The sequence below is a fragment of the Cygnus atratus genome, chromosome 20 (genome assembly GCF_013377495.2).
Source record: "Cygnus atratus isolate AKBS03 ecotype Queensland, Australia chromosome 20, CAtr_DNAZoo_HiC_assembly, whole genome shotgun sequence".
Taxonomy (NCBI): Eukaryota; Metazoa; Chordata; class Aves; order Anseriformes; family Anatidae; genus Cygnus; species Cygnus atratus.
Window position 1 is genome coordinate 1380885 of NC_066381.1, and position 23385 is coordinate 1404269.

The 23385-nt window shown below is 45.5% G+C and overlaps 1 protein-coding gene across 1 annotated transcript in view; it reads right to left on the minus strand.

Annotated features, from left to right (window-relative positions):
• Window positions 1–1219: 1219 nt before the first annotated feature.
• Window positions 1220–23385, minus strand: part of GALNT17 (polypeptide N-acetylgalactosaminyltransferase 17) — a 205417-nt gene continuing 183251 nt past the window's right edge. The window contains exons 7-11 of the mRNA XM_035559105.1: window positions 17704–17889; window positions 14203–14340; window positions 12308–12403; window positions 2578–2745; window positions 1220–1927 (exon numbers count right to left, since the gene is read on the minus strand). Of these exons, the coding sequence (XP_035414998.1) occupies window positions 1799–1927; window positions 2578–2745; window positions 12308–12403; window positions 14203–14340; window positions 17704–17889 (717 nt within the window). The 3' untranslated portion in view covers window positions 1220–1798. The remainder of the gene's footprint in view (window positions 1928–2577; window positions 2746–12307; window positions 12404–14202; window positions 14341–17703; window positions 17890–23385) is intronic.

Genomic DNA, 23385 nt, shown 5'->3' on the forward strand with positions numbered 1-23385 from the left:
TAAAACATCAGTTATAAACCTGCTGCATGGCATGGAAAATTAAACTCATTAAACACCCAGGTAGCTTTATCCTGATGCAAATGGAAGACAGGCATGAGTGCTCTGCAGCAAACAACTCTGTGCACATCCCATCTTTGGGAACATATTTACACGTACATCTCATATATTAATATATTTTAGTGCACCCTAGCCAGAGGGCAACCAGAAAGAGTATTATTCTGTGAGAAGGACAGGAGATGGGCTGGCTTCCCCTCTCCACTGAGCAAAGCCTGCATCCACCCATTAGTCCAGCATCCATGTGAAACAACTTTGCAAGATGTTTCCCTTTTCCAGTTTCCAGTTAGCCAGACACCAGGACCCCAAACCAATGGTCTCCCACAGTGGCTGGGTAGATTTGGTAGCCAAGATTACTGTGGGTCAAAAAAAGCAGGTGAGATCACCCCATCATATTAAGAAGCCTCAAGTGACTCCAAGGTCAGGAATTTCAGCCAAGCTGCCATTTCTTGGTCTCTTGCCCGCCCTCTCCCTTACATCTCCATCACCCATGAAGGACTGCAGAAACATGCAGGGTTTGGAGTGGACCTTGGCCATAGCTACACACCGACCAGGCCTCAGGACAGGTGTGCTCGAGCCTCAGGAAGAAAATTGCACCGCTACAAAGTTAAGGAGACCACTGTTACTGATATCTTCATTCAGAGCAAGGATGCCTTGAAGACAAGCCCTATAGCCTCCATGGGAGGGAAGCCTGAGCAGGACTTTCTCTCATGTTACCTCCCCTCAGCCTGTTGCACACATCAGTGCACCCATCCCATAAGCAGAAAAAAAAAAGGGGGGGGGGGGGGAGACAGAAGGGGGGTCTCCAAGGGGTTAGTGCCATGTCAGCAGCTCCACCGGGGGGCAAGACAGACCTGCAGCTCTCCAGGTCCCCAGCTGGCCAACAGCTTGCTGTGCAATGCTTGGGCTGCCACAGGGCACGTCGCACCAGGCATGCATCTGACCGACCCCAAAACTGGCATGCAGCCACCTGTGGGGAAAAATTCTGAGGTCTTTCCACAGGGAACCCATTCGGGGTCTCCATAAATGGAGGGGCCGGGGCTGGTTTGGCAAACAGCATCACTTGGGCGATGGAGAGGAGACAACAGGAGGTCAGTATTTTCATTCAACAGGATTTTGTGTAATGACATCCGTGATTAAGGATTGGAAAGATCTGTGGGATCTACCGGGGCGTCTCTGAGAGCTTCACTTCTCCCAGACTCAAGGAAAGGGCTGTTAGTTGTAGGGGCAAGAAAGGAAAAAGAGAGAGAGGACCTAGTGAAACACCACATTGTTCAAACGCAGCTTGTCTGGGGCTTGGCCACATTTTCCTCTCACAAGCAAGCAAGTTTTTGTGCTTGCCATGCAGATATATGCAGGGTGTCTTGACTCTGACCATGGTGCAAACCTAGCTGGCCCTTTGGGAGAACTTGGAGTCATCTGGGAAAGCAACATTTCCCTGTCAGTAAAATGCTCACAAGACTACATGAGCTTATTACACTTATTCCAGCAGAAATAAGTGGTACCTTTTAGAGTGCTCGCCAGAAGAAAATAGCAGTTCTGACCCAATTTCACACAGTTGGAATCAGCTGCGGGAGACTAATATACAATAAAAATAAAGACACAAATGCCCATTTCCCCCATGTCCTCTCCTAATAACATGAATAAAGCTCTGTTTTGACATTTTGTCCTTTCCAAAGGAGTCCAGTCAGATCAGTCCAAGTCAGCTGTGTTTCAGGTGAGACTCCTCGGCGTTTTCCACCCTTTACTTGATGAAATTTTTAATTGTCCACCTTTGTCCTGTGCAGCTGCGAAGAATCAGATCGATGCCAGCCATTCCTCTGTTCTCCACTTCCAAGCAGCGCCCCGTTCCCTTGTTCAAGATGGCACCATTCTAAAATTACAGACATGGAGAAAATAGTTAAAAAATTAAAGACGTAGCACTGCCTGTGAAGCAAGCCAGGACCATGCACTGCAGGAGAGAGGCTGTGTCCTCGTGCGTGGCTGGAAAGTGCACAGCACTTAGTGGGGCAGTAATGCAATTCAAGCAATAACATAATTTCTAAAATAATCAATGGGATTGAACGGAGCAACCTTTATCACTGACAGCACTGATCCCTCACACAGCAGCAACCAAAAGACATCTGTAACCTTTAAATAGCATGACTGTATCCTGCGTGTTAGGAAGGTGTGACACTTCCATGGGCTGTATAACTCTCTGCTTTGGGACAGAAGTAGTGTGTGCTTTCATGTATTTCACCATTGGTTATCTGTAAGAAACAAAGAAATCTGGAAGTCATACATAGGGCAGGTTACATATACCTGAGTGATAGTAAAGGAAATTTCTACTGGAATTATTTGTCTGCTGATACTGCCCCTGCCCCTGATCCCTCTTAACCTTTTGCCTCTGTCCCAGGACCTGGCACCTGCTGTCACACACGACATTCCGTCTTCATCCCCTGCTGTCCCATGCTGAAGACAACATGCCACAGCCATGGCTTGGGAAAAGAGAGGGGCAGCATTGATGGCAGGCCCATAACAAACCTGGATGAAATTCCAGCGCTTATGGAGGCTGCTCTTGACCTTTTCGCAGTCGAGGAGCTGAGGGAAGCGGCTTTTCACGTTATCTACCAGGCAGCGGGTGTCGGGCAGAAGAGTCGTGGTCCCGAGGGCGCCGAGATGAAGGAACCCCTCCTTGGTGTAGCGTGCAAGCTGGGGGCAGGGACGGAGAGGAAAAAGACCATCAGTATCTCTGGAGTATCATTAAAGTGACGCAGGAGCGGACAACCAGGCAGAGCCTCAGGAAAAAACAGTGAGGATGGTCAACAGGGAAAGAACCAACAAGAGGGGAAAAAGAATATGCCTTTTTCCAGCCTTTTTCTCCTGATGTTGTTTATTTTGCAGATGCAGGTGAGAAGCCAGTGCACACAGAAAAGAAAATAATAACTCCAAGACACAAACCCATCACAGGGCAGCCTCTCCCAGGCCTGAACGCTCCATGGGTTGGGGCAACGCATGATTTCCCCAGGTTTTTGGCTGGAGCCAGCTGGCTCGGTGGGGCATGCTGGCCCAGCTCGCGGCGCCTCACACTCTTGGCAAGCCAGCCTTGCTTTGGCCCGCAAACGATGCCGCTGGTGTGTCTGGCGCAGCCCTCTAGCAACTCCACCAGCAGCCAGGCAGCAACACCAGCCAAAGGCCAATATACAACTGGCCCCGGTCCTTGGGGACACAAGCCCAGAACCTCCCCCGTGGCTCAGCACTGAAGCAAAGTCTGAGTACTGCACCTGACCGCTGCAATCCTGCCAGCATCAAACCGCCATCACCCCCTGGCAGCCACACTGCTCCACGGACCCGTCCCAGGGAGCAGCGAGAGGCGACAGGGACACCGGGGACTGCTGCCGGGGCGGGCAGCACGCAGCACACAGCTGGCACCGCCGCACACAAAGAGCTCCCACAGTCCCACTGTTTAAAGAATCCCACCAAAATATTTCCCTAAACATATTTAAATTCAGGAGTGAAAGGAGATGAATGACAGCGGCCTGCCTTTTATGGTTCAGGGGAAAGATATACACAGCTGCTTATTTAAATTATGAATCAATCTATTATCTAGCAGACAAATGAGGAGTATTCAGCACGTTAATTAACTGAGCATATCTGTGACCCAGATGCTTAAAAAGAGACAGTAAACCACACTGGGAGTTTGGGTTATCTCTGTTAAAATAATTAAACACTGAAAATCAAGTTAAAACAATGTACAGGGGTCTGACTTGAGCTAGCAACAGCAGATACAGTTATAATGCCTGAATCTCGTTTTGCCTTCCCTCTGCATGCTGGTTTCTAGGGACAGGGGTGCCAGAGCCTCTGACCGCCCCCCCGACACTGCCCCTCTGCCTTGCGTTTTGCTCCCAGCTGCTGGCAGATTTGCACTTTTAGCCAACGTGTTGCCAATCAAAGCAAGACCTCTGCTACTTTACAGCTCACGGAGGCCCGTTTGCCAGCAGTATCCATCCCCAGATGGGGATTCAGCTGCAGTACGATTGCAGAGGGCAGCACGCACACATGCTTGCATGGCAGCCCACACAGCCCAGCACTGCCCCATCCCATCCCCTGGTGCGGTATCTGCTCTTCTGCCCCCCAAATCCCTTTGCAAAATGGTGCACAGGAGTGCATGTCTCTGGCTTTACAGCAATCCCAACTGCTGTGCTGGAGCAGCAGGGCTGGAAAGGAGTACAGCCTGCAGAGCTTAGCACCATAACCATCACCTCCTCCTCCTCCTCCTCCCAGCCTTGCCACCATCTGCCCTGGATGCATGGTGCCCAAGCACAGGACAGGGATCCTGGTCACCTCCACACTCAGCTCACGTGGCACCACGTTCCCAGCAAGGGAGCTTCCCTGTGCACGAGGCAGGAGCAACCTGAGAATGACTCCCTGGGAATCTCCAAGTCAGCTTGAAAGGCTCAAATTCACATTATTTGTTTTTATCGGTTTGATGTTTCCACAAGCCTCAAGTGAGATAGTGTTCTCAGAGTGACAACGTTTTTAGCCACACAATTCATTTGAATTAGTATTTGAGCACTAGCCCAGAGGATGAGGCCACTTGCCTTGCAAAAAGAGAGAGGCATGTAAAGGAGAAGAAAAACAAGAAAAAAACAACCCACCCCAAGACTTCTCCTTGACAAACAGAAATATCTTCTAGAGGTCCCAAATGGACAGCATGTTACCCTTCCTTCTCCTGTTTCTGAAATGTTTCCTACCATATCCAAAATTAGCGTGCTAGACACTTTCTTTTTTTTCCTTTTTTTATGGAGTTTGGCAGTTTGTCTTCAGAAAGTTGGCCTCCTGCCCACAAGGCAACACGATTTCTGCTCTTCCATGTTATCGTCTAATGTGCCGGGAAAAATAAGTAGAGCAAAAATCAAATCTTTCCTGAGGAAGGCAAAGGGGCGGGGGCTGCAGGGAGACTAAATGAGCTGAAAAACAAACACGGGTATTATGAAAAATGCATCAAGTGCATCTATTAGATGTGTCATCTACTACGTATAATAGCCAGATAAAGAAAGCCCCGAACACGTCTGGATCCAGCGCACTGTCACACACTGGATCCAGCCCATCCCTCCTCAGTACTTCAAAGCGGATAGTGACGATTTCCCAAAAAAGCCCGTCTAACTCATAAGTGTAAGCTCCAAGATGCATTTGGGGGAATCTTGCCTTTGATGTCTTAACTCTTCTTTCGTTATTTCGCTCCTCTCCAGAGCAAGCCCGCTGCAGCAGCTGGGGGTCCCAACCCCAAACCAAACCAGGGGGTGAAGAACTCAGGCAAAGGGGTGGCAAAGCACTGATCCTGCTACCACTGGGTCTTGGGTCTTTCTTGAACGGTAAAAGGGAAGATAACACACAGTAGAGGCTGACATTTGAGATGGCCCCACAGGCTGCTCTAGGGAGCTAACCATTTTTTTCTGCCCAAAAAGAGATGGGAAGTGTCACATCACCATGCTGACGAACATCTTACAGAGCAGCTCCAGACAGCTCATCACTTGCATAAGACCCGAGCCTTATTTAGAAACCGAAGATGCCAGACAAATGCTTTATAATATCAATAAATCACGTGTGCCATTGCCATTAAAGCCTTCCGAGCAGTTGCATCAATTCACCATCTCAACAACTCAGCGGCTCAAGCAAACGTCCCTGCTTCAATGCGGCTGGCGCAGCCCCAGGCAAGCAGTGAGAATTTGTTCTTCAGCTACATATGAAAGCTGAAGGAGTGAGGGCTACTCCGTTCTGCCTGATTGACACTGCAGGTGCTCATAGTGATATCCACGGTAACACAGCTCCTTGGCTGAAGGCAGTACAAGAAGGACCATGGGCAGGATTTCAGTAAGCAACTTCCAAGCTGCTCTGCACTGTGTTTGCAAGTCTCAGCAATGTAACCCAACTGTGTAAATCCTACCCTCTTGCCCAGGAGCACACCCGATCCACCCGGCACCACCTGAAAAGTCTTGGCTCTTCTCTGCTCCTCCTCATCCTCACTGCTCCTCCTGGAGGCACCAGGAAGGCTCTTCCACCAAAGGTTCACCTGTTGGACGACACTGGTTTTCTCCTCTCAAATGCCTTGCAAGGACTGCCCATCCCGTTCTCACGTCGGGCACCCTGAAAATGCCACCTCCGTCAGCAAGTGTTGGAACAAGGCTACTCCCTTGGAGACCCCCAAGGCTGCTTTGTAGTCACCAATGATTTCCTCACACAGTCATCACTGTGCTTAAAGGTTGCAAAAGCGTGTCTTTTTATGAAGTAAATGATTTCATTGATGAAGAAGGAGGTTTTGCCTACGGGTTTTCCAGTGACAGTAAGTTAAGGATAGTCCATATTGTGTAACCAGTAAGAACCAGTGGTATTTCATGCAACAAACTCATGTTTTCCTGGCTTTGTGGAAAGGCAAATCACTGAAATGATCCAACTTTAAATTCTGCTCTACTTGCCCTAAAACATTACACACCTAACCTTTTAAGTGATCTACACCTCTTTGCCTGTTAGGCAGTGCCAGCCTCAAGGACACAGACCAAGCAAAGCACCTGAAGGAGTTACTCAGCCTAGCACAGGGCACAAGACAAAACAGACTGACCAAGGGGACAGACCAGAGAAAAACAGCTTGAAAATGCTAACTAGCTAGCCATTTAAAAGTGGTCAGTCTTGAGGTCTTGAAACCTTTGATCTGTGTAAGTAGCCCACGGCCACATCCCCAGAGAGAAACACAGATTCATACCTACGGCATCTTCCAAACACATTTCCAGGTTTAGGCTATAAAAAGGCAGGTTTCAATCTCTAATTGAGTTACTGGATCCTAAAAAAAAGGGGATTGAATGCTAAAAATGAGGCTCTGGAACCTGAGAATGAGGATTTGTGCCATCACAATGGGGGTCTGGAATAAAAAAAAAAAAAAAAAGAGAGGCTTTGGACCCTGAAATGAGGCTCTGGGCCCTACAATTTGTTGCTGCACTCATGCCCCGTGAATCACTCAGGCTGATCTCCCATCAACAAACCTGCACCACCAATACATCTTCTTTGATGATTGTTTCTGGCTGGCTGTGTCTCAGGGATGGTAGAAAGTTAATTAGACGTCTTAGCACCTGGGAAATAAAAGCCTCGATGACCTTCATTGACTCTATTGGAAAATAATTTAGGGTTGTTTAGCTTCCTTTCTGCAGTGAGCAATCTTCAATTAGCAACTTTTTTATTTTCTCCTTAGCCCAATTTCATCTGATGTGCTGTTTTGTCACCCTTGACAACGCAGTGTCCCGGATGATCTCAGTATTGACGGTTTTGTCCCCAAGTTCTGATGCTTAAATGGGCAAAACATATTTTATCCTATAATTAAATGAAATGCTCTGCTGAGTGAACATTATCTTAAGTTTTATAGTATTATAGTACTTTCTATCATGTTAATACATCACCATCGTTCTGTCATTCCAATGAAGTATTACTATATTATTAGTGTGATACATCATTACAGCAAGGTGTTTTCATGATGTATCGCTTAAAAGATGAAGCCATCAGGAAAAAAAATCTAGGAGCACGTTCAATATAATTACAGGATAAAAGGATACTTCATCTTGAAATCTGATAATGATTTGACCTGGAAGTGAATGAAAACAGGGAGATTGGGAAGGTAAAGGGAAAATAAACAGAAGAAAAACCCAAAAATTTCCCCCAGTGATAGATGTTACAATAAAGGTGTTGTGAGAAAAAGCCAGGTTCTCAGACACATTCAGCACTAGGTACGGGATCCATTGCACCTAACTGCAACCATCCATATGCTACGTACTTAGTCTGAACTGATTATCAGTCATCAGCAGAGTGAGCAGAAATTCAAGATATAATGTAAGCTGCCCTGATTTGAAAGGAAAAACACTCTCCCCAAAGAGTCAAGTGCCCTCCTTCTCTGCCTCAGGCTGCTCATCCACAGGCATACCATAGCCACAGTGGACAGGATCATGGTGTGGGGATGAACAGCTTACAAAAAGTGAAGGTTTCTACTGAAATCCCAACATTATTCAGTGGCAGGGAACAGGAGTGGTGACACCACTGTCCTTGCATTGTAAAAATGCCAGCAGAGAGCATACATGCTTACCCTCACTAGCTGAGCCAACAAACCTGCTCCTCAATTGGGAAACATTTAAGCGTGGATGTGACAGGCCGTAGCACCAAAGAGAGAAGGGAGACTGCAAGCCACTACCTGAACACAGGCACCACCCGGCATGCTAAAAACCCAACAGGAATTGCAAGTCCTTGTGGTTTTTATATATATGTATATATATTCAGTAAGTGAGCTATTTGAATGAAGTGTTTACATCACCTCTAATTATATTCCCGGTAATAAATTACAACTCGCAGCCCATTAATTAAATTGTAGTAATGAAAGTCCAATTTCTTTTGTGCCGCACCTGTGTTTTTACAAAAGGCTGATTTCAAAGCTTCTGCACTCACTGATAGCTACTTTTAAAAAGCGTTTTCAAGGAGTTAAACTAATTGCATGTATCGTGAAACAAAAGAACTGCCAAGGACTGGTTCTCAGCTGGAGAGGGAAGAGATGACGCGGAGATGGAAGACCACGAAGAAAAACCTGCGCTGAGCTTGCACAACAGGCGAGCTGAAGGGAACCCAGAGCACTGCAGTGCTTTATTTCAGAACACCAGGTTGGAAGAGAAAACATTGTTAAGTTTAGTCACAAATCATCTGCTTTTAGTCATTCATCTTAAAGTCCAGGGTTAGCAAGCAATGTCAGACTAATTCAGTTTCTCATATTATAATGCACTTAGAGGCTTAAGCTTCCATCCAGAAAGTCTAACAGGCAGTTTGTGCCATTTAAGAAAAAATTGTGTGCGTTTAAGCAACAGCTAGGTTATATTTAGCAGTGACTTGATCAACCACAGATGACTGATCTCTGTTTAAAGGCAAGGATAAACCAAAGTGAGATTTGTCTCTACCCCGAAGGAGTCCCATGGCCCCTTCCTCAGCTCAAGTGGCTCCTGAAGTCTGCAGTTCAGACTGAGGTGTGCTTTGGAATTACTTAGGCCTGGTGAACCTGGAAAGCTGATGATGACTTTTTTGTGAGAATGGGTTCTTTACACATACCTGTCACTTGAAGCTGTACATTTTCTAGCTAAAAATGACCCTCCTTGAGCACACAGGACTCCCAGATACTCACTAAGGCTGTCAGAGCTACCATACCCTGCAGCTCTAAGTCCCCACTCAGCTTCATCTCAGTCTACAACTCACTCTCCTGCCTATGTCAGCAGAAGGGTAATGCTAACGTTATTTTGCAGGTGGAGATTTAGACAAAAAAAACCCTACCTTGCCACCTTGTGAAGACCTCCTCCCATGTACAGGTTACACAAGCACTGTGAAGGAGCCAGACTTATCATCTGCAACGGCCAATGAAAGTTCTGTTTTCAAGACTGAGTTGACATATCTCTGGTATTCACACAGGTATTCGGTATTTGGGTATTCAAAGAGAAAACAAAACAACCAACACCCATATACAAGATGGGCTACAACCCATAATGGGTTAGAATTCAGCTGGAGCCAGTGAACAGGTCACAGCAGCTTCTGTTTCAACTGGAAAAATCTGATCCTTATATGAAATTTGCTCAATAAATCACCCCAGATATATTGGGAAACTCTACTTCCCAGCAGGGAGTTATCTTCCTCTCCCTGCTCTTCCTTCTGATTCATGGGAGAAAATTTTATAGGCAGTGTTTTATTATGCAAATACCTGCAGGCATTTAATTGGGTGGTCTTGATTATGTTCTATTTCCACAGTTCTGGTCTTAATGAATGCAAATGTAGTGCTAAGCTTTCTTTTGCAACTTTATGAAGGAAACTGGTTTTCCTCTCCCAGCCTGCATGGAGACCAAAGTGACCCAGAGCAGAGGTACTGGGCAGGCTTACAGAGCCCTTGGGATCAGGAGTTCAACCACTGCTCTTGAGCATTTTTATATAGTTTGTGCACTTTTGGAACACACTGCAGGTCTGATGCAGCATCTTACCTTTAAGGGCATAGAAAATCTGTCAAACAGAGTTTATCAGCAAGCTGGATTGGAGTCTTTACTCATTGCTGTGTCACCTCCTGTGCTGCTTCATTGCAGCAGTTCGCTGTCACACAACAACTTCAACAGGATTTAGATGCTCACAACGCGTTAGACATGCCTATAGAGCTGATCTCAGCCTAAACCCTCAGTCATCTGCCAGCACAGACAGCTCTGGTTTGGGGTTGTGATGTTAAAAGAAGATGTTGGAAGGCCTGGCCAATGTTAGACTAACATACATCACAATACTGAGCTAGCAAAGGGTGGAATGACAAACTGGGGCTATCTGATTGAAGAACATAACTCATAAAGTGCAGATACCAGGATCCATGTCTTGCCAGGGCAAGCTTTCGCTAAAACATGCCAAGGCAGATATTCTCCTGCAAATAAATAGAAAACTCTGTCTATGCCTTAAATATACCCAGCTCAGCATCCTGACACAACTGGGATGGGTTTGTCTCACCTAACCTCACCCAAATCCATGTTCAGCTTCCTGTGTAAAACTCGTCCTCTTGACAATGGAGAGCAACTGGCAGGACCTATCTCACCATGTGAAGTGTCCTGGCTCTGCTCCTGTGGCACACCTCACCTTCTTTCAAGAGAATGCGGATGATGGCTTCTGCCTAGAAACTCAGTGATCAGACAGCTTTTCAGGTACAGTTTTGCACGAGTTTCTAAGCAGATCAGTAGATGATCAGTACAAATGTGGCTGATCCAGAGAAGGCAGCCGGGAAGTGTTTCCCAGCTTGGTAGTGAGCATGGACTTACCAATGGAAGAAAAGCAATGGAAGAAACTGCCTTGTCACAGAGGAGTTTGTCCTGTTTCCACCCATTGCCAGTAGTCACTGGGCAAGCACAGAGACTGCAGAGCCTGTTACCTGCAAACTCCCCACCTCGGCTACATTTCCAGTACAGATAGCCACAGCATTTACTTGGGAAATGCAAACAAAAGCAGGAAGCTGAAGTCAGATACACTTGTTATATTCTGGTGATAACCAACCAGGGTCTCACTGGACAGAGATGAAGTGCTAGAAGAACAAGTGCTGCTACACTGTGGCTTTAGGGAGGCCAGGCAAGATTTTGGCAATGAAGAAAAACAAAATCACATCCTCATTCTTGTAAAAAAAACATGTATCATAAGACAGCCACTCTGCTTCCAGACTAAAATGAGACTTGTTGTATTTTCTCCTTAAAGACTGGAGGGGATAAGGGCATTGTACTAGGGGATCTGCATGTCAAGAAGATGGCCAGTGGGCATACAGACAGAAAAACATGAAGGAAATCACGTGATTTAGGCAAAATACTGAGGTGGGGATATGGACAGAGATAAGAAGAAAAACAGACAGGAAAAGTTTACATGGACATGGTTAAGTTACACCTGGAGCCTGCAGATCCTGGAAGTCCAGCTCAGAGTCTGCTGTTGGCTTTACAGATACCAGCAGTGACACAGAGGGCAGAGCACTCTGTTTTGTTCTATCTCTACAGCTATCGAACCAGCAGCATTCCCGTGCTGCCTTCTTTTAAAACAACGTGAGAGATACAACTATAAAAAAATGCCAAATCAGGTCATAATCACTAACTTTGATTATTTGACACATCCACTAATCCTCCAAAAGATAAGAGATGTAGAGTGAATCTTGTAATCATGACTTTTTATCTAGAATGAGCTTGAAATTAGGTTAAGAAGCTTCTGGTTTGCTCCTAAGATTTTGGAGAGACAAAAGAAGTGCTAGAAAACTAACACTATAGTAAAGCCCAGCCCAGCTGAAATAGCAAATTATCATCCCATCAAAAAGCACTGTTTGTTTTCTTTTCCCCATCGGTACCTTTTTAGTCTGCTGGGTAAGAGAAAAGAAAAGTCTTAAAATGCTCTGCTTGTGTGTGCTCTGCTCTGTTCATTGGCCATTTGTTTTCAGCATTATTTACCCTTGTGTGGAAAATGTTTTCAAATTATGCTTTTACTTGCAACTCTGCCGTGATTATGGTAATCCAGAAAATAACTCTAAGAGTAGCTAGGAAAATGCATCTCTTTATCCTTTTTTTTTTTTTTTTTTTTTTTTTAACAAGAATGAAGCAGGGCCTTAAACATTTGAGAGTGAAGCCAACAGACACATTGCACTTCCGTACTCTGTCCTCTGTCCATCCAGCCTCTGCCAGGTCCTGCCTGCTCCCGGCACATGCAGGCTCCTCACCTGCGGTCCCCAGCCGTGGCACGGGTACAATATTGCTGTGTGGTTCTCCTGCGGGCCCTGGTCAAGGCAAACATCCTTCGCCTTGTTGTTTCGAAGCTGTAAAAAAATAAATAGGGCATGTTTACATGTCTTCAGAGGTAAGCTATGAATTGATATGCAGCAATGTCTGGCCATGGAAAGAGTACATGGTACTATATCACAAGCTATAATCAGGCAGAGAAAGGTTTAGCATGCCATATGTTTTCTTTAAATACAGGCCTAATGATGACTGCTTTTATATAATAATCACCATTCAGAGGAACCAACTTTCCTTGAACAGTTTCCTTTGTATTTGGTCATGTGTGGTGGTAACAAACATATTTTTAGATTGCTGTCAGCATGTTGCCAGCAGCCTGAAATCAATGCAGAATTGCTTGTATTCCATCAAAATGCCGAAGTGTTCAACAAGGCAGGATAAAGAAGTCCAGATAGCACAAGGAACCCCTTCAAATCATCAGAGAGATGCAGGAGGAGATGCAAATCTGGCAAACCAGGTGGCTCAGTACTCAAAGACACATTTTGGAGCGAGTACGAGAGTGCTGGACTCATGCTACAAACCCCACCGCCAGGTCTGTGAAGGCAAAGATGCCCTCTCTCGAGTTTCCCCACGCTGGGCAACTGTAATGAAATAATGCTTTTAAAATATTGCTTGTCTGGGGAGGTTAGCTTGAAGTCATTAAACAACTTCGATAAGAAAACTTTCTTAAAATTAATGCCCATCTGGGGTACTCAGGCTGTGCTTCAAAAAGCCTTCTTCAACTGCCACTATTCCGTGAGACCTACTACAACAGAGTATTATTAGCTCCCATAAATGCCTGTTTTTATATTCCTAGTACTGTCTCAAAGCCAATAGAGATTGAATTAAGTCTCCTTGTTTTATCTCATCCTTAAGCTGTTGTGACAATGCACTGTATCCTACTGTTGTGGTTTAGCCCGGCTGGCAGCCAAACACCACACAGCCGTTCGCTCACCCTCCCCCCTCCCTCTCCGGGATGGGGGAGAGAAACGGGAAAGTGAAGCCTGTGAGTTGAGATAAAGACAGTTTATTAAGACAGGAAAAATAATAACAATAATAATAATAATAATAATAATAGTATTAATAGTAATAATGTGTACGAAATAAGTGATGCACAATGCAATTGCTCACCACCCGTTGACCGATGCCCAGCCTATCCCCGAGCAGCCGGCCCCCCCTCCACCCCGGCTAGCCACCCCTATATATATTGTTCAGCATGACGTCAGATGGTATGGAATACCCCTTTGGCCAGTTTGGGTCAGCTGTCCTGGGTCTGTCCCCTCCCAGCTCCTGCTGCATCCCTAGCCTGCTCACTAGCAGGACAGAGCGAGAAGCTGAAAAGTCCTTGGCTTGGTGTAAGCACTGCTCTACAACAATTAAAACATCAGCATGTTATCAGCGCTCTTCTCATTCTAATCCAAAACATAGCACCCTGCCAGCTACTAGGAGGAAAATTAACTCTGTCCTACCTGAAACCAGGACACCTACAGAAACCATGTAAGAAATTAGGCTGAGGTTAAGTCAAAGGGTTTTATAAAACGACTTTTTGTTAAAAATATACATTCTGCTGCATAATCCATGGACTAATATAGATAATTTTGTGTCAATTCAGTAAATAAGGTATTAAAATATTTTGCTACATATGGTCTCCAAGATCAGAAATAGATCCCCAAAGAGGTTTTCACAAGAAACTGTGAGCAGATTTATAAACATCTATACAACTACACAGAAACAGGAAGGTTTGATTCACGCTCAACTCCTTTGAGGCTTTTTGTCATCAGAGCCTCATCAGCTGTAAAAATTATTAGTCACATCTAAGGAATGTACCAGCCGTAATTACCTCGCCATACGCAACAGTGTTGTTGTATCTTCTCATTTCTGGATAAACGTGGTCCAGATACCACTGGAAATTTTTACACTTCAAGCTCTTCCTCAAAGCTTTTCTCTCAGAAACATCCCCAATGTCAATACCCGGATTCTGAAAAACAGAGACACATCATATCACTGAACGGTTCCTCTTTAATATAAAAGATAAGATGAGTGCATTTCACTGGTGCTTGCTATCATTTCCAATCCACTTTAAAACTGCCAAAGGTTGAGTAACTCCACGCAGAAGCTGTGCCCTGGACTTTTGGCAGGCGTGTCCAAGACTGAAATTATCATCCAAGAAGCCTGACTTCAGAGAGTCAAAGTGGGGAGACGACACGTACTTCCCTGCCAGGGTTTGAAGGCATTCTCACAATGGCCACCAGAATAAAGATGGAGGCACTTTGGTCCTGGGAGGTAATTTAAAAAGAGAACCCTAAGGGAGAAAACAAGGAAGATATTTTGGAGGAAATATGAGAAGCACAAGGTAGCAGAGGCAAAGCTTCCCAGTGATTCCCCCCAGCTTCGGAACAGTCTGGAAAAGATGGAATTTTTCAAAAGGAACAATGAATGAGGTATTTTTAAAAGATCTCACCTCCCACTGACATAGTGGAATTCCAGAAGAGTTTAACAGTAAATTTATATCAGGGTTTAAAAGATGGTCACATGCTGAATCTTGGGAAGGAAAATCCCTGTCATTGCACCAAGCACCAAAGCCCTTCCCCTACACGCCAAGGGTGTGAGACTCTTCCAAGAGGCGACTCAGAGGACAGAATGGTTACAAAGGTATAAAATAAGTGAAAAAAAATTAACAAAAGGGAAGGCTTAAGATTCAAATATAAGAGAATCAGATAGCTAAGAACAAAGGATAAAAATCACAGGAGAACAGAAGATGAGCCTGAACCTCAGAAAAGCCTCTTGAGAATTTGGACAATTAGTTGGTGAAACAGTCTCCCTGGAGACACAGAGGAACCCCACTGCTCAAGTTGATTTAAAAGCAGACAAAGCAGCAATATCTGTCCCAGGGAGAATAATTTTACAGGAGCCAGGAGCAGGGGCTGAAGAGAGCAGCTCCTCTTTAACCTTTTATTCCATTACAGAATTTGGGGAACTAATGCAGCAGATGGGTGAAGGAACGCAAAGGCACAAAGCAGCAACTTTTCCTCCTTCCTACAGGTGTCTGGGTTTCTACTCTATTTTAGTGCCTGCTCTTGTCTTTTCCAGTGATCATTAACTATAGCTGGGAAAGCAATTTTCCATTACAATGCTTGTAATGATCTTCTAATGAATTATTCACTCTGCTTTAGAGAAGACACCATTTTAATCTGTGACTGGTAGCTCACAGGTAAAAAATAAAGTTGATTCAGTGTAGACGGGTAGGACAGACTGAAATCTGAATAGGTGAGCTGGGATGTGAGGCTAAGCAGGAGCACAAATCAGTCAGCAACTGAAATATTCAGAGCATGGGGCTCGGCTTTGTTTTGTACATAATGGCATTGCAAAATAATTCAATGTATATTCATAACCCCCTGCACAATACCACCTGTCAAACAAGGCTTCTCTGAAATTAAATCTCAATTTTACTGGTAAGACCTACATTAAAAAAAAAAGAAAAGTAGTTCTTAGGATAACTCAGACTGACCCACCTGCAGTGCTGATTTGTGTGATGCTGCCTCTTCAGAGGTGTAGGGGACCTGTGGCTCCATGCTGCGTGTGAATCCCTTTGTGCTGCATCCCAAAGCCTTTTCTGAGCAGGAGCAGGGTGACTCATGTCTCAACCTGAAGCAGTCTGGGCTTCAGGTCTGAACCCACGACAGCTTTCCAGCCCTACCCATGTGCACTGGGATCTTGCAGCCTGTTTTTAGGAGGGGCTCAAAAGCTCGCAGTCCTGCTCTCTCTGCTGGAGCAGCACCCAGCACACCCAGTGCCCTCCTGCCACTCACTGGGCAACCAGCATCTCCTTCCCCCTCCACTCATCAACAAACTGATCCCGGCCACTCCACCACCCCAGTACGACAAACCAGCAGCGCAGGCAGCTAATCGGCCCTTCCCAGGTACCCGTTGTTCTCTAATGCAGTACAAAGTTGCAACTACCATAGCTCTAAATGCCAGGAAACCTCCCCAGATCTAACCTTTCCTCTAACAGCAGCAGCAGTTCATGTTTAATGCTTTTCAAAATGCCCTGAAGCACCGCGCTGCCAACTGGGGATGCTGCTGCAGCAGGATCAGGCCCAAAGTGGCTCTCAGCCTGGTTGGATCTGCAAGGTGTGACTATTTTGTGTTTATTTCTAGCACCAAAAGAGTGTCTGTAAAAAAAAGAGTGTCTGTCTGCTCACAAGGGGTCAGGCCACTCCTGGCATCATTTTTCCTTGCATATCTACAGCGCAGCCCAATGCTCATGCTAACAAACGCTACAAGGGGAATGAGCAGCATCAGGCTCTACAGGGCACCCCAAATCCTCATCCCCCCATCACCTGGAGAACATTACAGCTTCCCCCTCCCCACAGCCCCTTCTTCGCCTCCTGGCAGGCCCAGAGGCTGCAGACGGGGGCACTGACCCACCCTGGGGTGCTCCCAGAGCCCTAATGGCAATGGTTTGAGCCAGGAGGCAGGACTTTGGGCTTTGTGATTTAGACATAACACGCACAAAGACCAGTGGTAAGCAGAGGTTAAGTCCTCCTGGAGCTTAGAGATCTTTATGGAGAAATGCAGGGAACCACCTAGAAAGATCTACGTGCAGGATTTGTTCCTTGGGCATGGTGAAACTTTCTCGTTGGCCATGGTTTTCCAAAGATGCACCATGCTGCATCAAGGCAGGATTTTTATGAAAAATAACATGATGATGATCTGATGATCTAGGAAAGTCTAAACATTTCTGTACGGAAATCAGTAAAACCACCAAAGTTACTCAGAAAGAGTGTTCTTCAATTACCTGCACAAACATGGTGCCGCTGGGAGGGAAGCTCTTTTTGCGAGCAACCAGCCTCTGATCACCTCTGAACATGGTTTCTACGTGCCGATGGCCTCACCTTTCGCAGTGCTGGAAGAACCTGAGTGTGCCTGCACATGGCATGGACCTGCCCAAGCCGGGGGACAACACTCAAGTACTAGTGATACCATCATTAATCATCATCTGCCAACCTATTTTATAGACTCCATCTGCAGAGCAGCGTCATGACAAACTTATGCTGTGTAAACACTCAATGGGGAGATAAACTCTGCAATACAGGCTTAATATTGAGAAACCAACATGACAGAGCTGATGTGAACCGTAAGTATACTATTTGAGTATACTCAAATTCTGCAGGTGTTGCAGCATCTTCATCAAAGCTGAGGGAGCTCTGCTGGCTTCCGTGGCTAAGGATGTGACCCAGGGTATTTAAGGCTCTCCTTCACCTGGGGGCACCAAACGCTCTATAATTCAAGATTTTGACCCAGTGAAGCAAAAACTCAGAGAAGGACGCAGTGCCCATACCTCCAGCGGCAAGTTCCATGCGATGTAGACATGGGACTTGTAGTCATCCATCCACACCTCGGCCACTCGCAGGGCATTGCGCTTGGTGTAGAAACCAATGTTGTTGTTGTAGGGCTTCTTCTTGCGCTCGATGTGAGCCACCCTGGAGCAGGGCAGGACCTCCATGCTGCCGCCACAGAGCCACACCTGCAACAGAACCGAACACCACTTCCATCAGCACAGGGCTCTCTGCAGAGGGTCCATTAATGACAAAGAAAGAAGATTGTGTGGTTTCTACAGCATCCTGATGATGAACATCGCATCGTCTGGCTGCAAGTGGAAACCCATGGCCAGGTTTGGCCTTGGCTCACTAGTGAGCCAGAGGGAGAAGTTAACCTGTACCCAGACAGAGCAAAGCACGCATTGATGTTGGTGGGATCAGGACTACATCCAACATGTGGTACTAATGCGTTGTAGGACTGGGTGCCGAGTTTACAGAGATGTTTCTGCTAAATAAAAAGGATTAGTGACTCGAACAGTTCAAACAACTGCAACATTTCCTTCTGCGGAAGGGATGACTCAGTGAAACATATGGCAGGGACAGATTTCTCCCACTTGAAAACATTTGTTCATTATTTTTCTTTCACATGCTGTTTAAAATTCCCTTAAATCACAGTTTACAAGTTAATAAAATATTTTGAGATCTTCTTTTTCTCACACATGAAGGGAATTTGCAGAAAGACTCGCCATACCTGAATTCCTCGCTCCTTGTTTGTCTTCACCAGTAAGTTATTTATCAGAAATTAAAGACCCGTAGCCAGGACACCAGGCACTGGACAATCATTATAAATACATATGCCAGGCAGGCCTAATAATCCCAGTGTCACCTATTTTACAGTCTGCTCTGCATTATACTTTTGCACAGTTGTTTTAACACCCAGCGTTTCTGGGATCTAGTCCAGGCTCACCACCTTTTATCTGTATTCCCTAATTTTTATCGACCCTGCTCTATACACTCTCCCAGCACCGCAAGGAGCATCCAAGGCCTTTCCTGCCTTACAAAAAATAAAAATAAAAAAAATAAAAAAATTCACCCCATTTGCCTCATAGGGGTCAAAAAAGGGCCCAAGCAGATGCCATCACGCTGGCATTTGGCATTTTGGCCCACATCTAGCAACGGATGAGCCATGCTATGCCCAAACCCATCATTTGCACCTTTCCATCCTAATGACATCCAAATGACACATATATTAATTAAATTACATTAGAAAGGCTTAATTAGTTAACTACTATATCAACTGCTCTTTAAAATCTAAGAAATGGCTGCTTTAGCACACCAAGTGCATGGCACATGCACCTCCAGGCACTGGTGACACAGTAACAGGCAGCGCAGCAGGTAAATGTCTTTTCTTGCGATAATCCAGACATTCACGCTGCTATCGCTTGGATTACTGCAGAACACAGGGGCCCACATCATAAAATCTGGGCCCCTTTTTATTACCTGGTGCACTGACATGTAACAAAAAACCTCTGGTCTTACCCTAGTTCTGCTGTTTGACCATTCCGAAGACTTTACACACAATTTTGGAGCACCTCTGGAGCAAATTCATATATATATTTTAAAGGAATATTCCCAAGGCAATATTTTGACAGAAACCATCCACGTTCCTTGCCTGGTCAGTTCTTTAGTTTCTCAGTGGCTGGGTGAAGCAGGAGCATTGAGCCCTGCCTGTGGTGGTCACAAAGTTGCTGCCTTCATCCATAACGATGCATAAAGCTGCCAGTCCTGGGAGATATCCAGCACCACCCAGTTTTGTAGTCTGGGGGATTTGTAAGATTCTCTCATGATTTGAGAGCAAAATAATTATTCTAAAAACTTTAAAATCATCATGTAGTTATAATGCCATTTTCCAGCAAGCTTGCTTCTGGTAGTAAGGATGCAGTATTGCCTTTTTGTGTTTTATTTAAATAATTCACATGGTTTTATGCTGGACAGCTTTCCCAGATTTCTGGAATGTCTGTACAAACGATCTTGAAATGCGCATATTGCAATAAACTGAGAGAGAGTTGGGCTTTGTGAAAACAGCATTAATTATATACGTATCCACAAGCCAGTTCCAGAGAGATCAATAAAAAATTAATTCAAAAAAGGCACTTATGCGAGGAAAGACTGTACTTCTATTATCTCCTAAATAAATCCTATATTGTCATTATAAAGAAAAATATCTAACTGCTTCTACAAGGCTTTTATAACCTTTCTGCTGGCAACAACAGGAGCAAAGAGAACATGGGAACGTTCCTTGGGGAGTGGCTGAGTCACCTCTGGCATCGACACCCCACTGAGCAGAGGAGCGAGCTGTGGATCAGGAAGATGTCGCTTGCACCCAGGTGGCCTGGCAGTGACGTTTTGTTCCTGTGGACATGCAGAACCCCACATGGACAGGTCTGCAGGGACGGCAATGCAGGAGACATGCATGGACACAGAGTAAGAGGTGCCCCGGCCCTACAAGCTCAGCGTGATGCTTTATCCTTGCAACAACCACAGCCGTGGAGCAGTAAAAGGCACCAAGAAACGCCCCAGACCTTGATCTCTGGGCTCCGACACGAGAGGAACTGTGAGACACTGTGACCAAAAGGTCCCAGTGGGCTCTCCACTCCACTGGCAGGGCTGGAAGCTGTCGCCTCGCATCTCAGCCACTGGTGGCCACGTGCCATGGGCAAGGGCCAGGTGCTCTCCTTTGGCACAAAGACCCTCAGGGCAGGTTTATTTGTGTTGTTGTCTGTCCTATTCATAGCAAATAAACCTGTGATCCCTTAGGATACTCTGTTTACTGCAACTGACAGCTATAACTGGGCCATCAGTCCAGCACGGGTGTTTTTCTGATAATTTCTTAAGAATTGTCTGTTTCTTAGAAGATGGGTAATCAAGAGAAGTAAAATATTGAGACCTATGAGAAAAATAAGTTATTGTAAAATTAATTCATGTTTAGCCTCTTTAATGTAGCAGAATCTTTTATATTGCTTGCTACAAAGGAACAAATTGCAATCAAATCAATTCAAAAATATGCATAGATAGCATGTAAAGGCATGCTTAAAGACTCAAGATGGAGTATGTAACATAGCAGGTTAAGTATGATGAGCAAGTCACAAGTTTCCCCTTGTTTTCTGACATTCAAATTTCAACACAACTATTAGCTTGCCATTCATCCACCCGTAAAGAGACGCAGGATTAAAAATAGAAGCGTTCCCCTCCAGTAAATGACAGTGACTCAGTAACTTCTCCATCAGTCTACACACAGGAGTAATCGAATGTGCAGAGAGACGCCTGCTTTTATAAATAACCAGTTAACACTAAATTCTGGTAAAGAAGTCCCAGAGAAACAAACAGAAAACAAATCCATCACCCAGAGATCTTCAATGTGTTTTACAAAAAGCTGTTGGGTAAAACACTTGCAATTACTCCCCAAGCAAAGTGTCACTGTTGTAAGAATTCAGCGTGGAAAACCGGCAATTCTCAAGCTGTGAAATTTCCAACTGTGGCTTGAAATGGCACCAGCCATCGACTTTCTAGAAGCATTTGCACATGTGGGAGGCAACCCCTGGGTTAGCATGAGGTTGCATCGCCTTGCTCTCACTGGGGCAGCCCAGCTTTGCTTTCTAGTCACCCTCTGGGAGTCCGAAGGTGTCACTGGTGTGTGAAAGCATTCACCAAAGAGCCGGCATCACGCTGACCTGCACCACAGGTAACCAGACTGGGGAGCAGATGTGGCACACAGCAGTGCAGCAGTAGGGCTTCTAGGTGGGTCCAGGAGCTTCTCCTGTGCAGGTGCACCTGCACGTTGGCAGTGCTAAGTTAGTGGCTGGACTTGGTGATCTTAGATGTCCTTTCCAACCTAAATGCTTCTACGATTCTAAGTTGGTGTGAGCACGCAGTACACAGCCACATCAACAGCGTCCCATTCCCCCAGCTCCCAGGCAAGGCACCAGCATCTCCTCTGCCATCAGCCTGCAGGCCTCCACTGGCAAAATCAGAGCTGTTTTCATGTTGCTCATGCAGAACACTTCATGTGTCTTCATCCCTAATGATGGCCAGGCCACCAGTAACCGCAGCGGCTGGGGTCATCCCGGGGCTCCAAGGAGACCAGGTCTGCAGGCAAGCCCAGGGAGGAGCACCAGGCATCCTCCACTGTTACTGCACTCCTGGTACGGGAGGGAGAACAGGACACTGCCCACAAAACACAGCATACAGATGGTCTCTTGTGCGTGTAATAGAGACAGCAGGAAAATCCCAATTTCACTTGACCAGCTCATTCCAGCAACCACAGAAACAATTTCCCAAGTAGGAAGCAGTTAAGAACAATTACTGTTCATGGTCCCCTTTGCCCTCAAAAATACACTGCAGCTATCAATTTGCTTTGCTCCTGCCTGCCACAGGCAGCAATTACTCTTGAGGGGCGTTATTTAAACAAAAGGACTTATGAGAATCTGCCTACCATCGACGGAGCCAGACAGGTGGAAAAAGGTGCCACAGATGAGCTTCACTGCCCAGGAGGGTACCAAAAGCCCGTCCTGTACTACACTGGGCTTAGGGCATTGTCTGTCCTCCCCAACAGGGCTAGAAATGTGTGTCCCACCTTGGGGTTCACAGCGCTGGCACAATTAGAAAACCTTGCTCTCTTTCTCAGCCTGCTGCAATCAGTATTTGATATGCCATGGTGCCCACCGGCAGGGAAGCAGAAAATAAAATCCTGAAGAATATTTTCATCATAAAATACTGACAAAGGGGCAACTTCCCCTGGGATGTGAGAACAAGTTGTACATTGCACTTCTTCTCCTATGGCCAAAAGCAGTACCAAGGAATTCAGGCTCACCATTTTTTTTATTTTTTTTTTTTCTCTCTGAAAGCTGATAGCAGAAAAAGAGAAGGACTTCTGCAACATCAGGGGCAAAATTAGGATCCTGCCCCTTCCAGCCTATGGAGCATCGGGACCACCTCCTGCCCCAGTGCAGCACCTCCTCCTCTCAAACATCAGCATCCCATATGAAAAACCATCTCACTGCCTGGGTGGCTTCTTATATAATGCTGTGCATCCTCCTCACCCCTGGGATATCATTAATAATAATCATAACAAAAAGTAAGAAGGGACGGCAGCTATCTTGGGTCCTGAACATGGCATTTGAGCTGGAGCTCGGCGTGATTTCCACAATGAGCACTGACAGCTCCCATTACAGGATCCTGACTTTTGTTGCTTATAACTTTGCCAAATTTTAACTATTCAGACTAAACTGTATCCTAGAACAGCTCGAGCCTGCCTGCAGTTAATGCAAAGAGACATCATGTCTAATGGTGTCAGGATAAGTCTGCAAGGTAAACTTTTAATCTCCGAATGTATTGTGACAGAAGGAAACGGGGAAAAATGCTCCTAACTTTCATTACACAAACTCCAGGCTTTTCCAGCTGATAAGTTCATTTCTAAGGTGATTAGCAAAACCATACCTTAATTAGCAATAGATTTCTCATTTAACTGCTTTGCCTTATCTTTGCCCCCCTCCTTTCTTTTAAAAGCAACTTCCTAAGTTAAGGGAAAAACACAATTACCCAGGGCAGCTAAAATAATATGGAACATATCAGAACAAAGACCTAAATAATAAAATTGAGAAACATTAAAAAAAAAATAAAAGGAAGAAAAAGAAAGGCAAAGA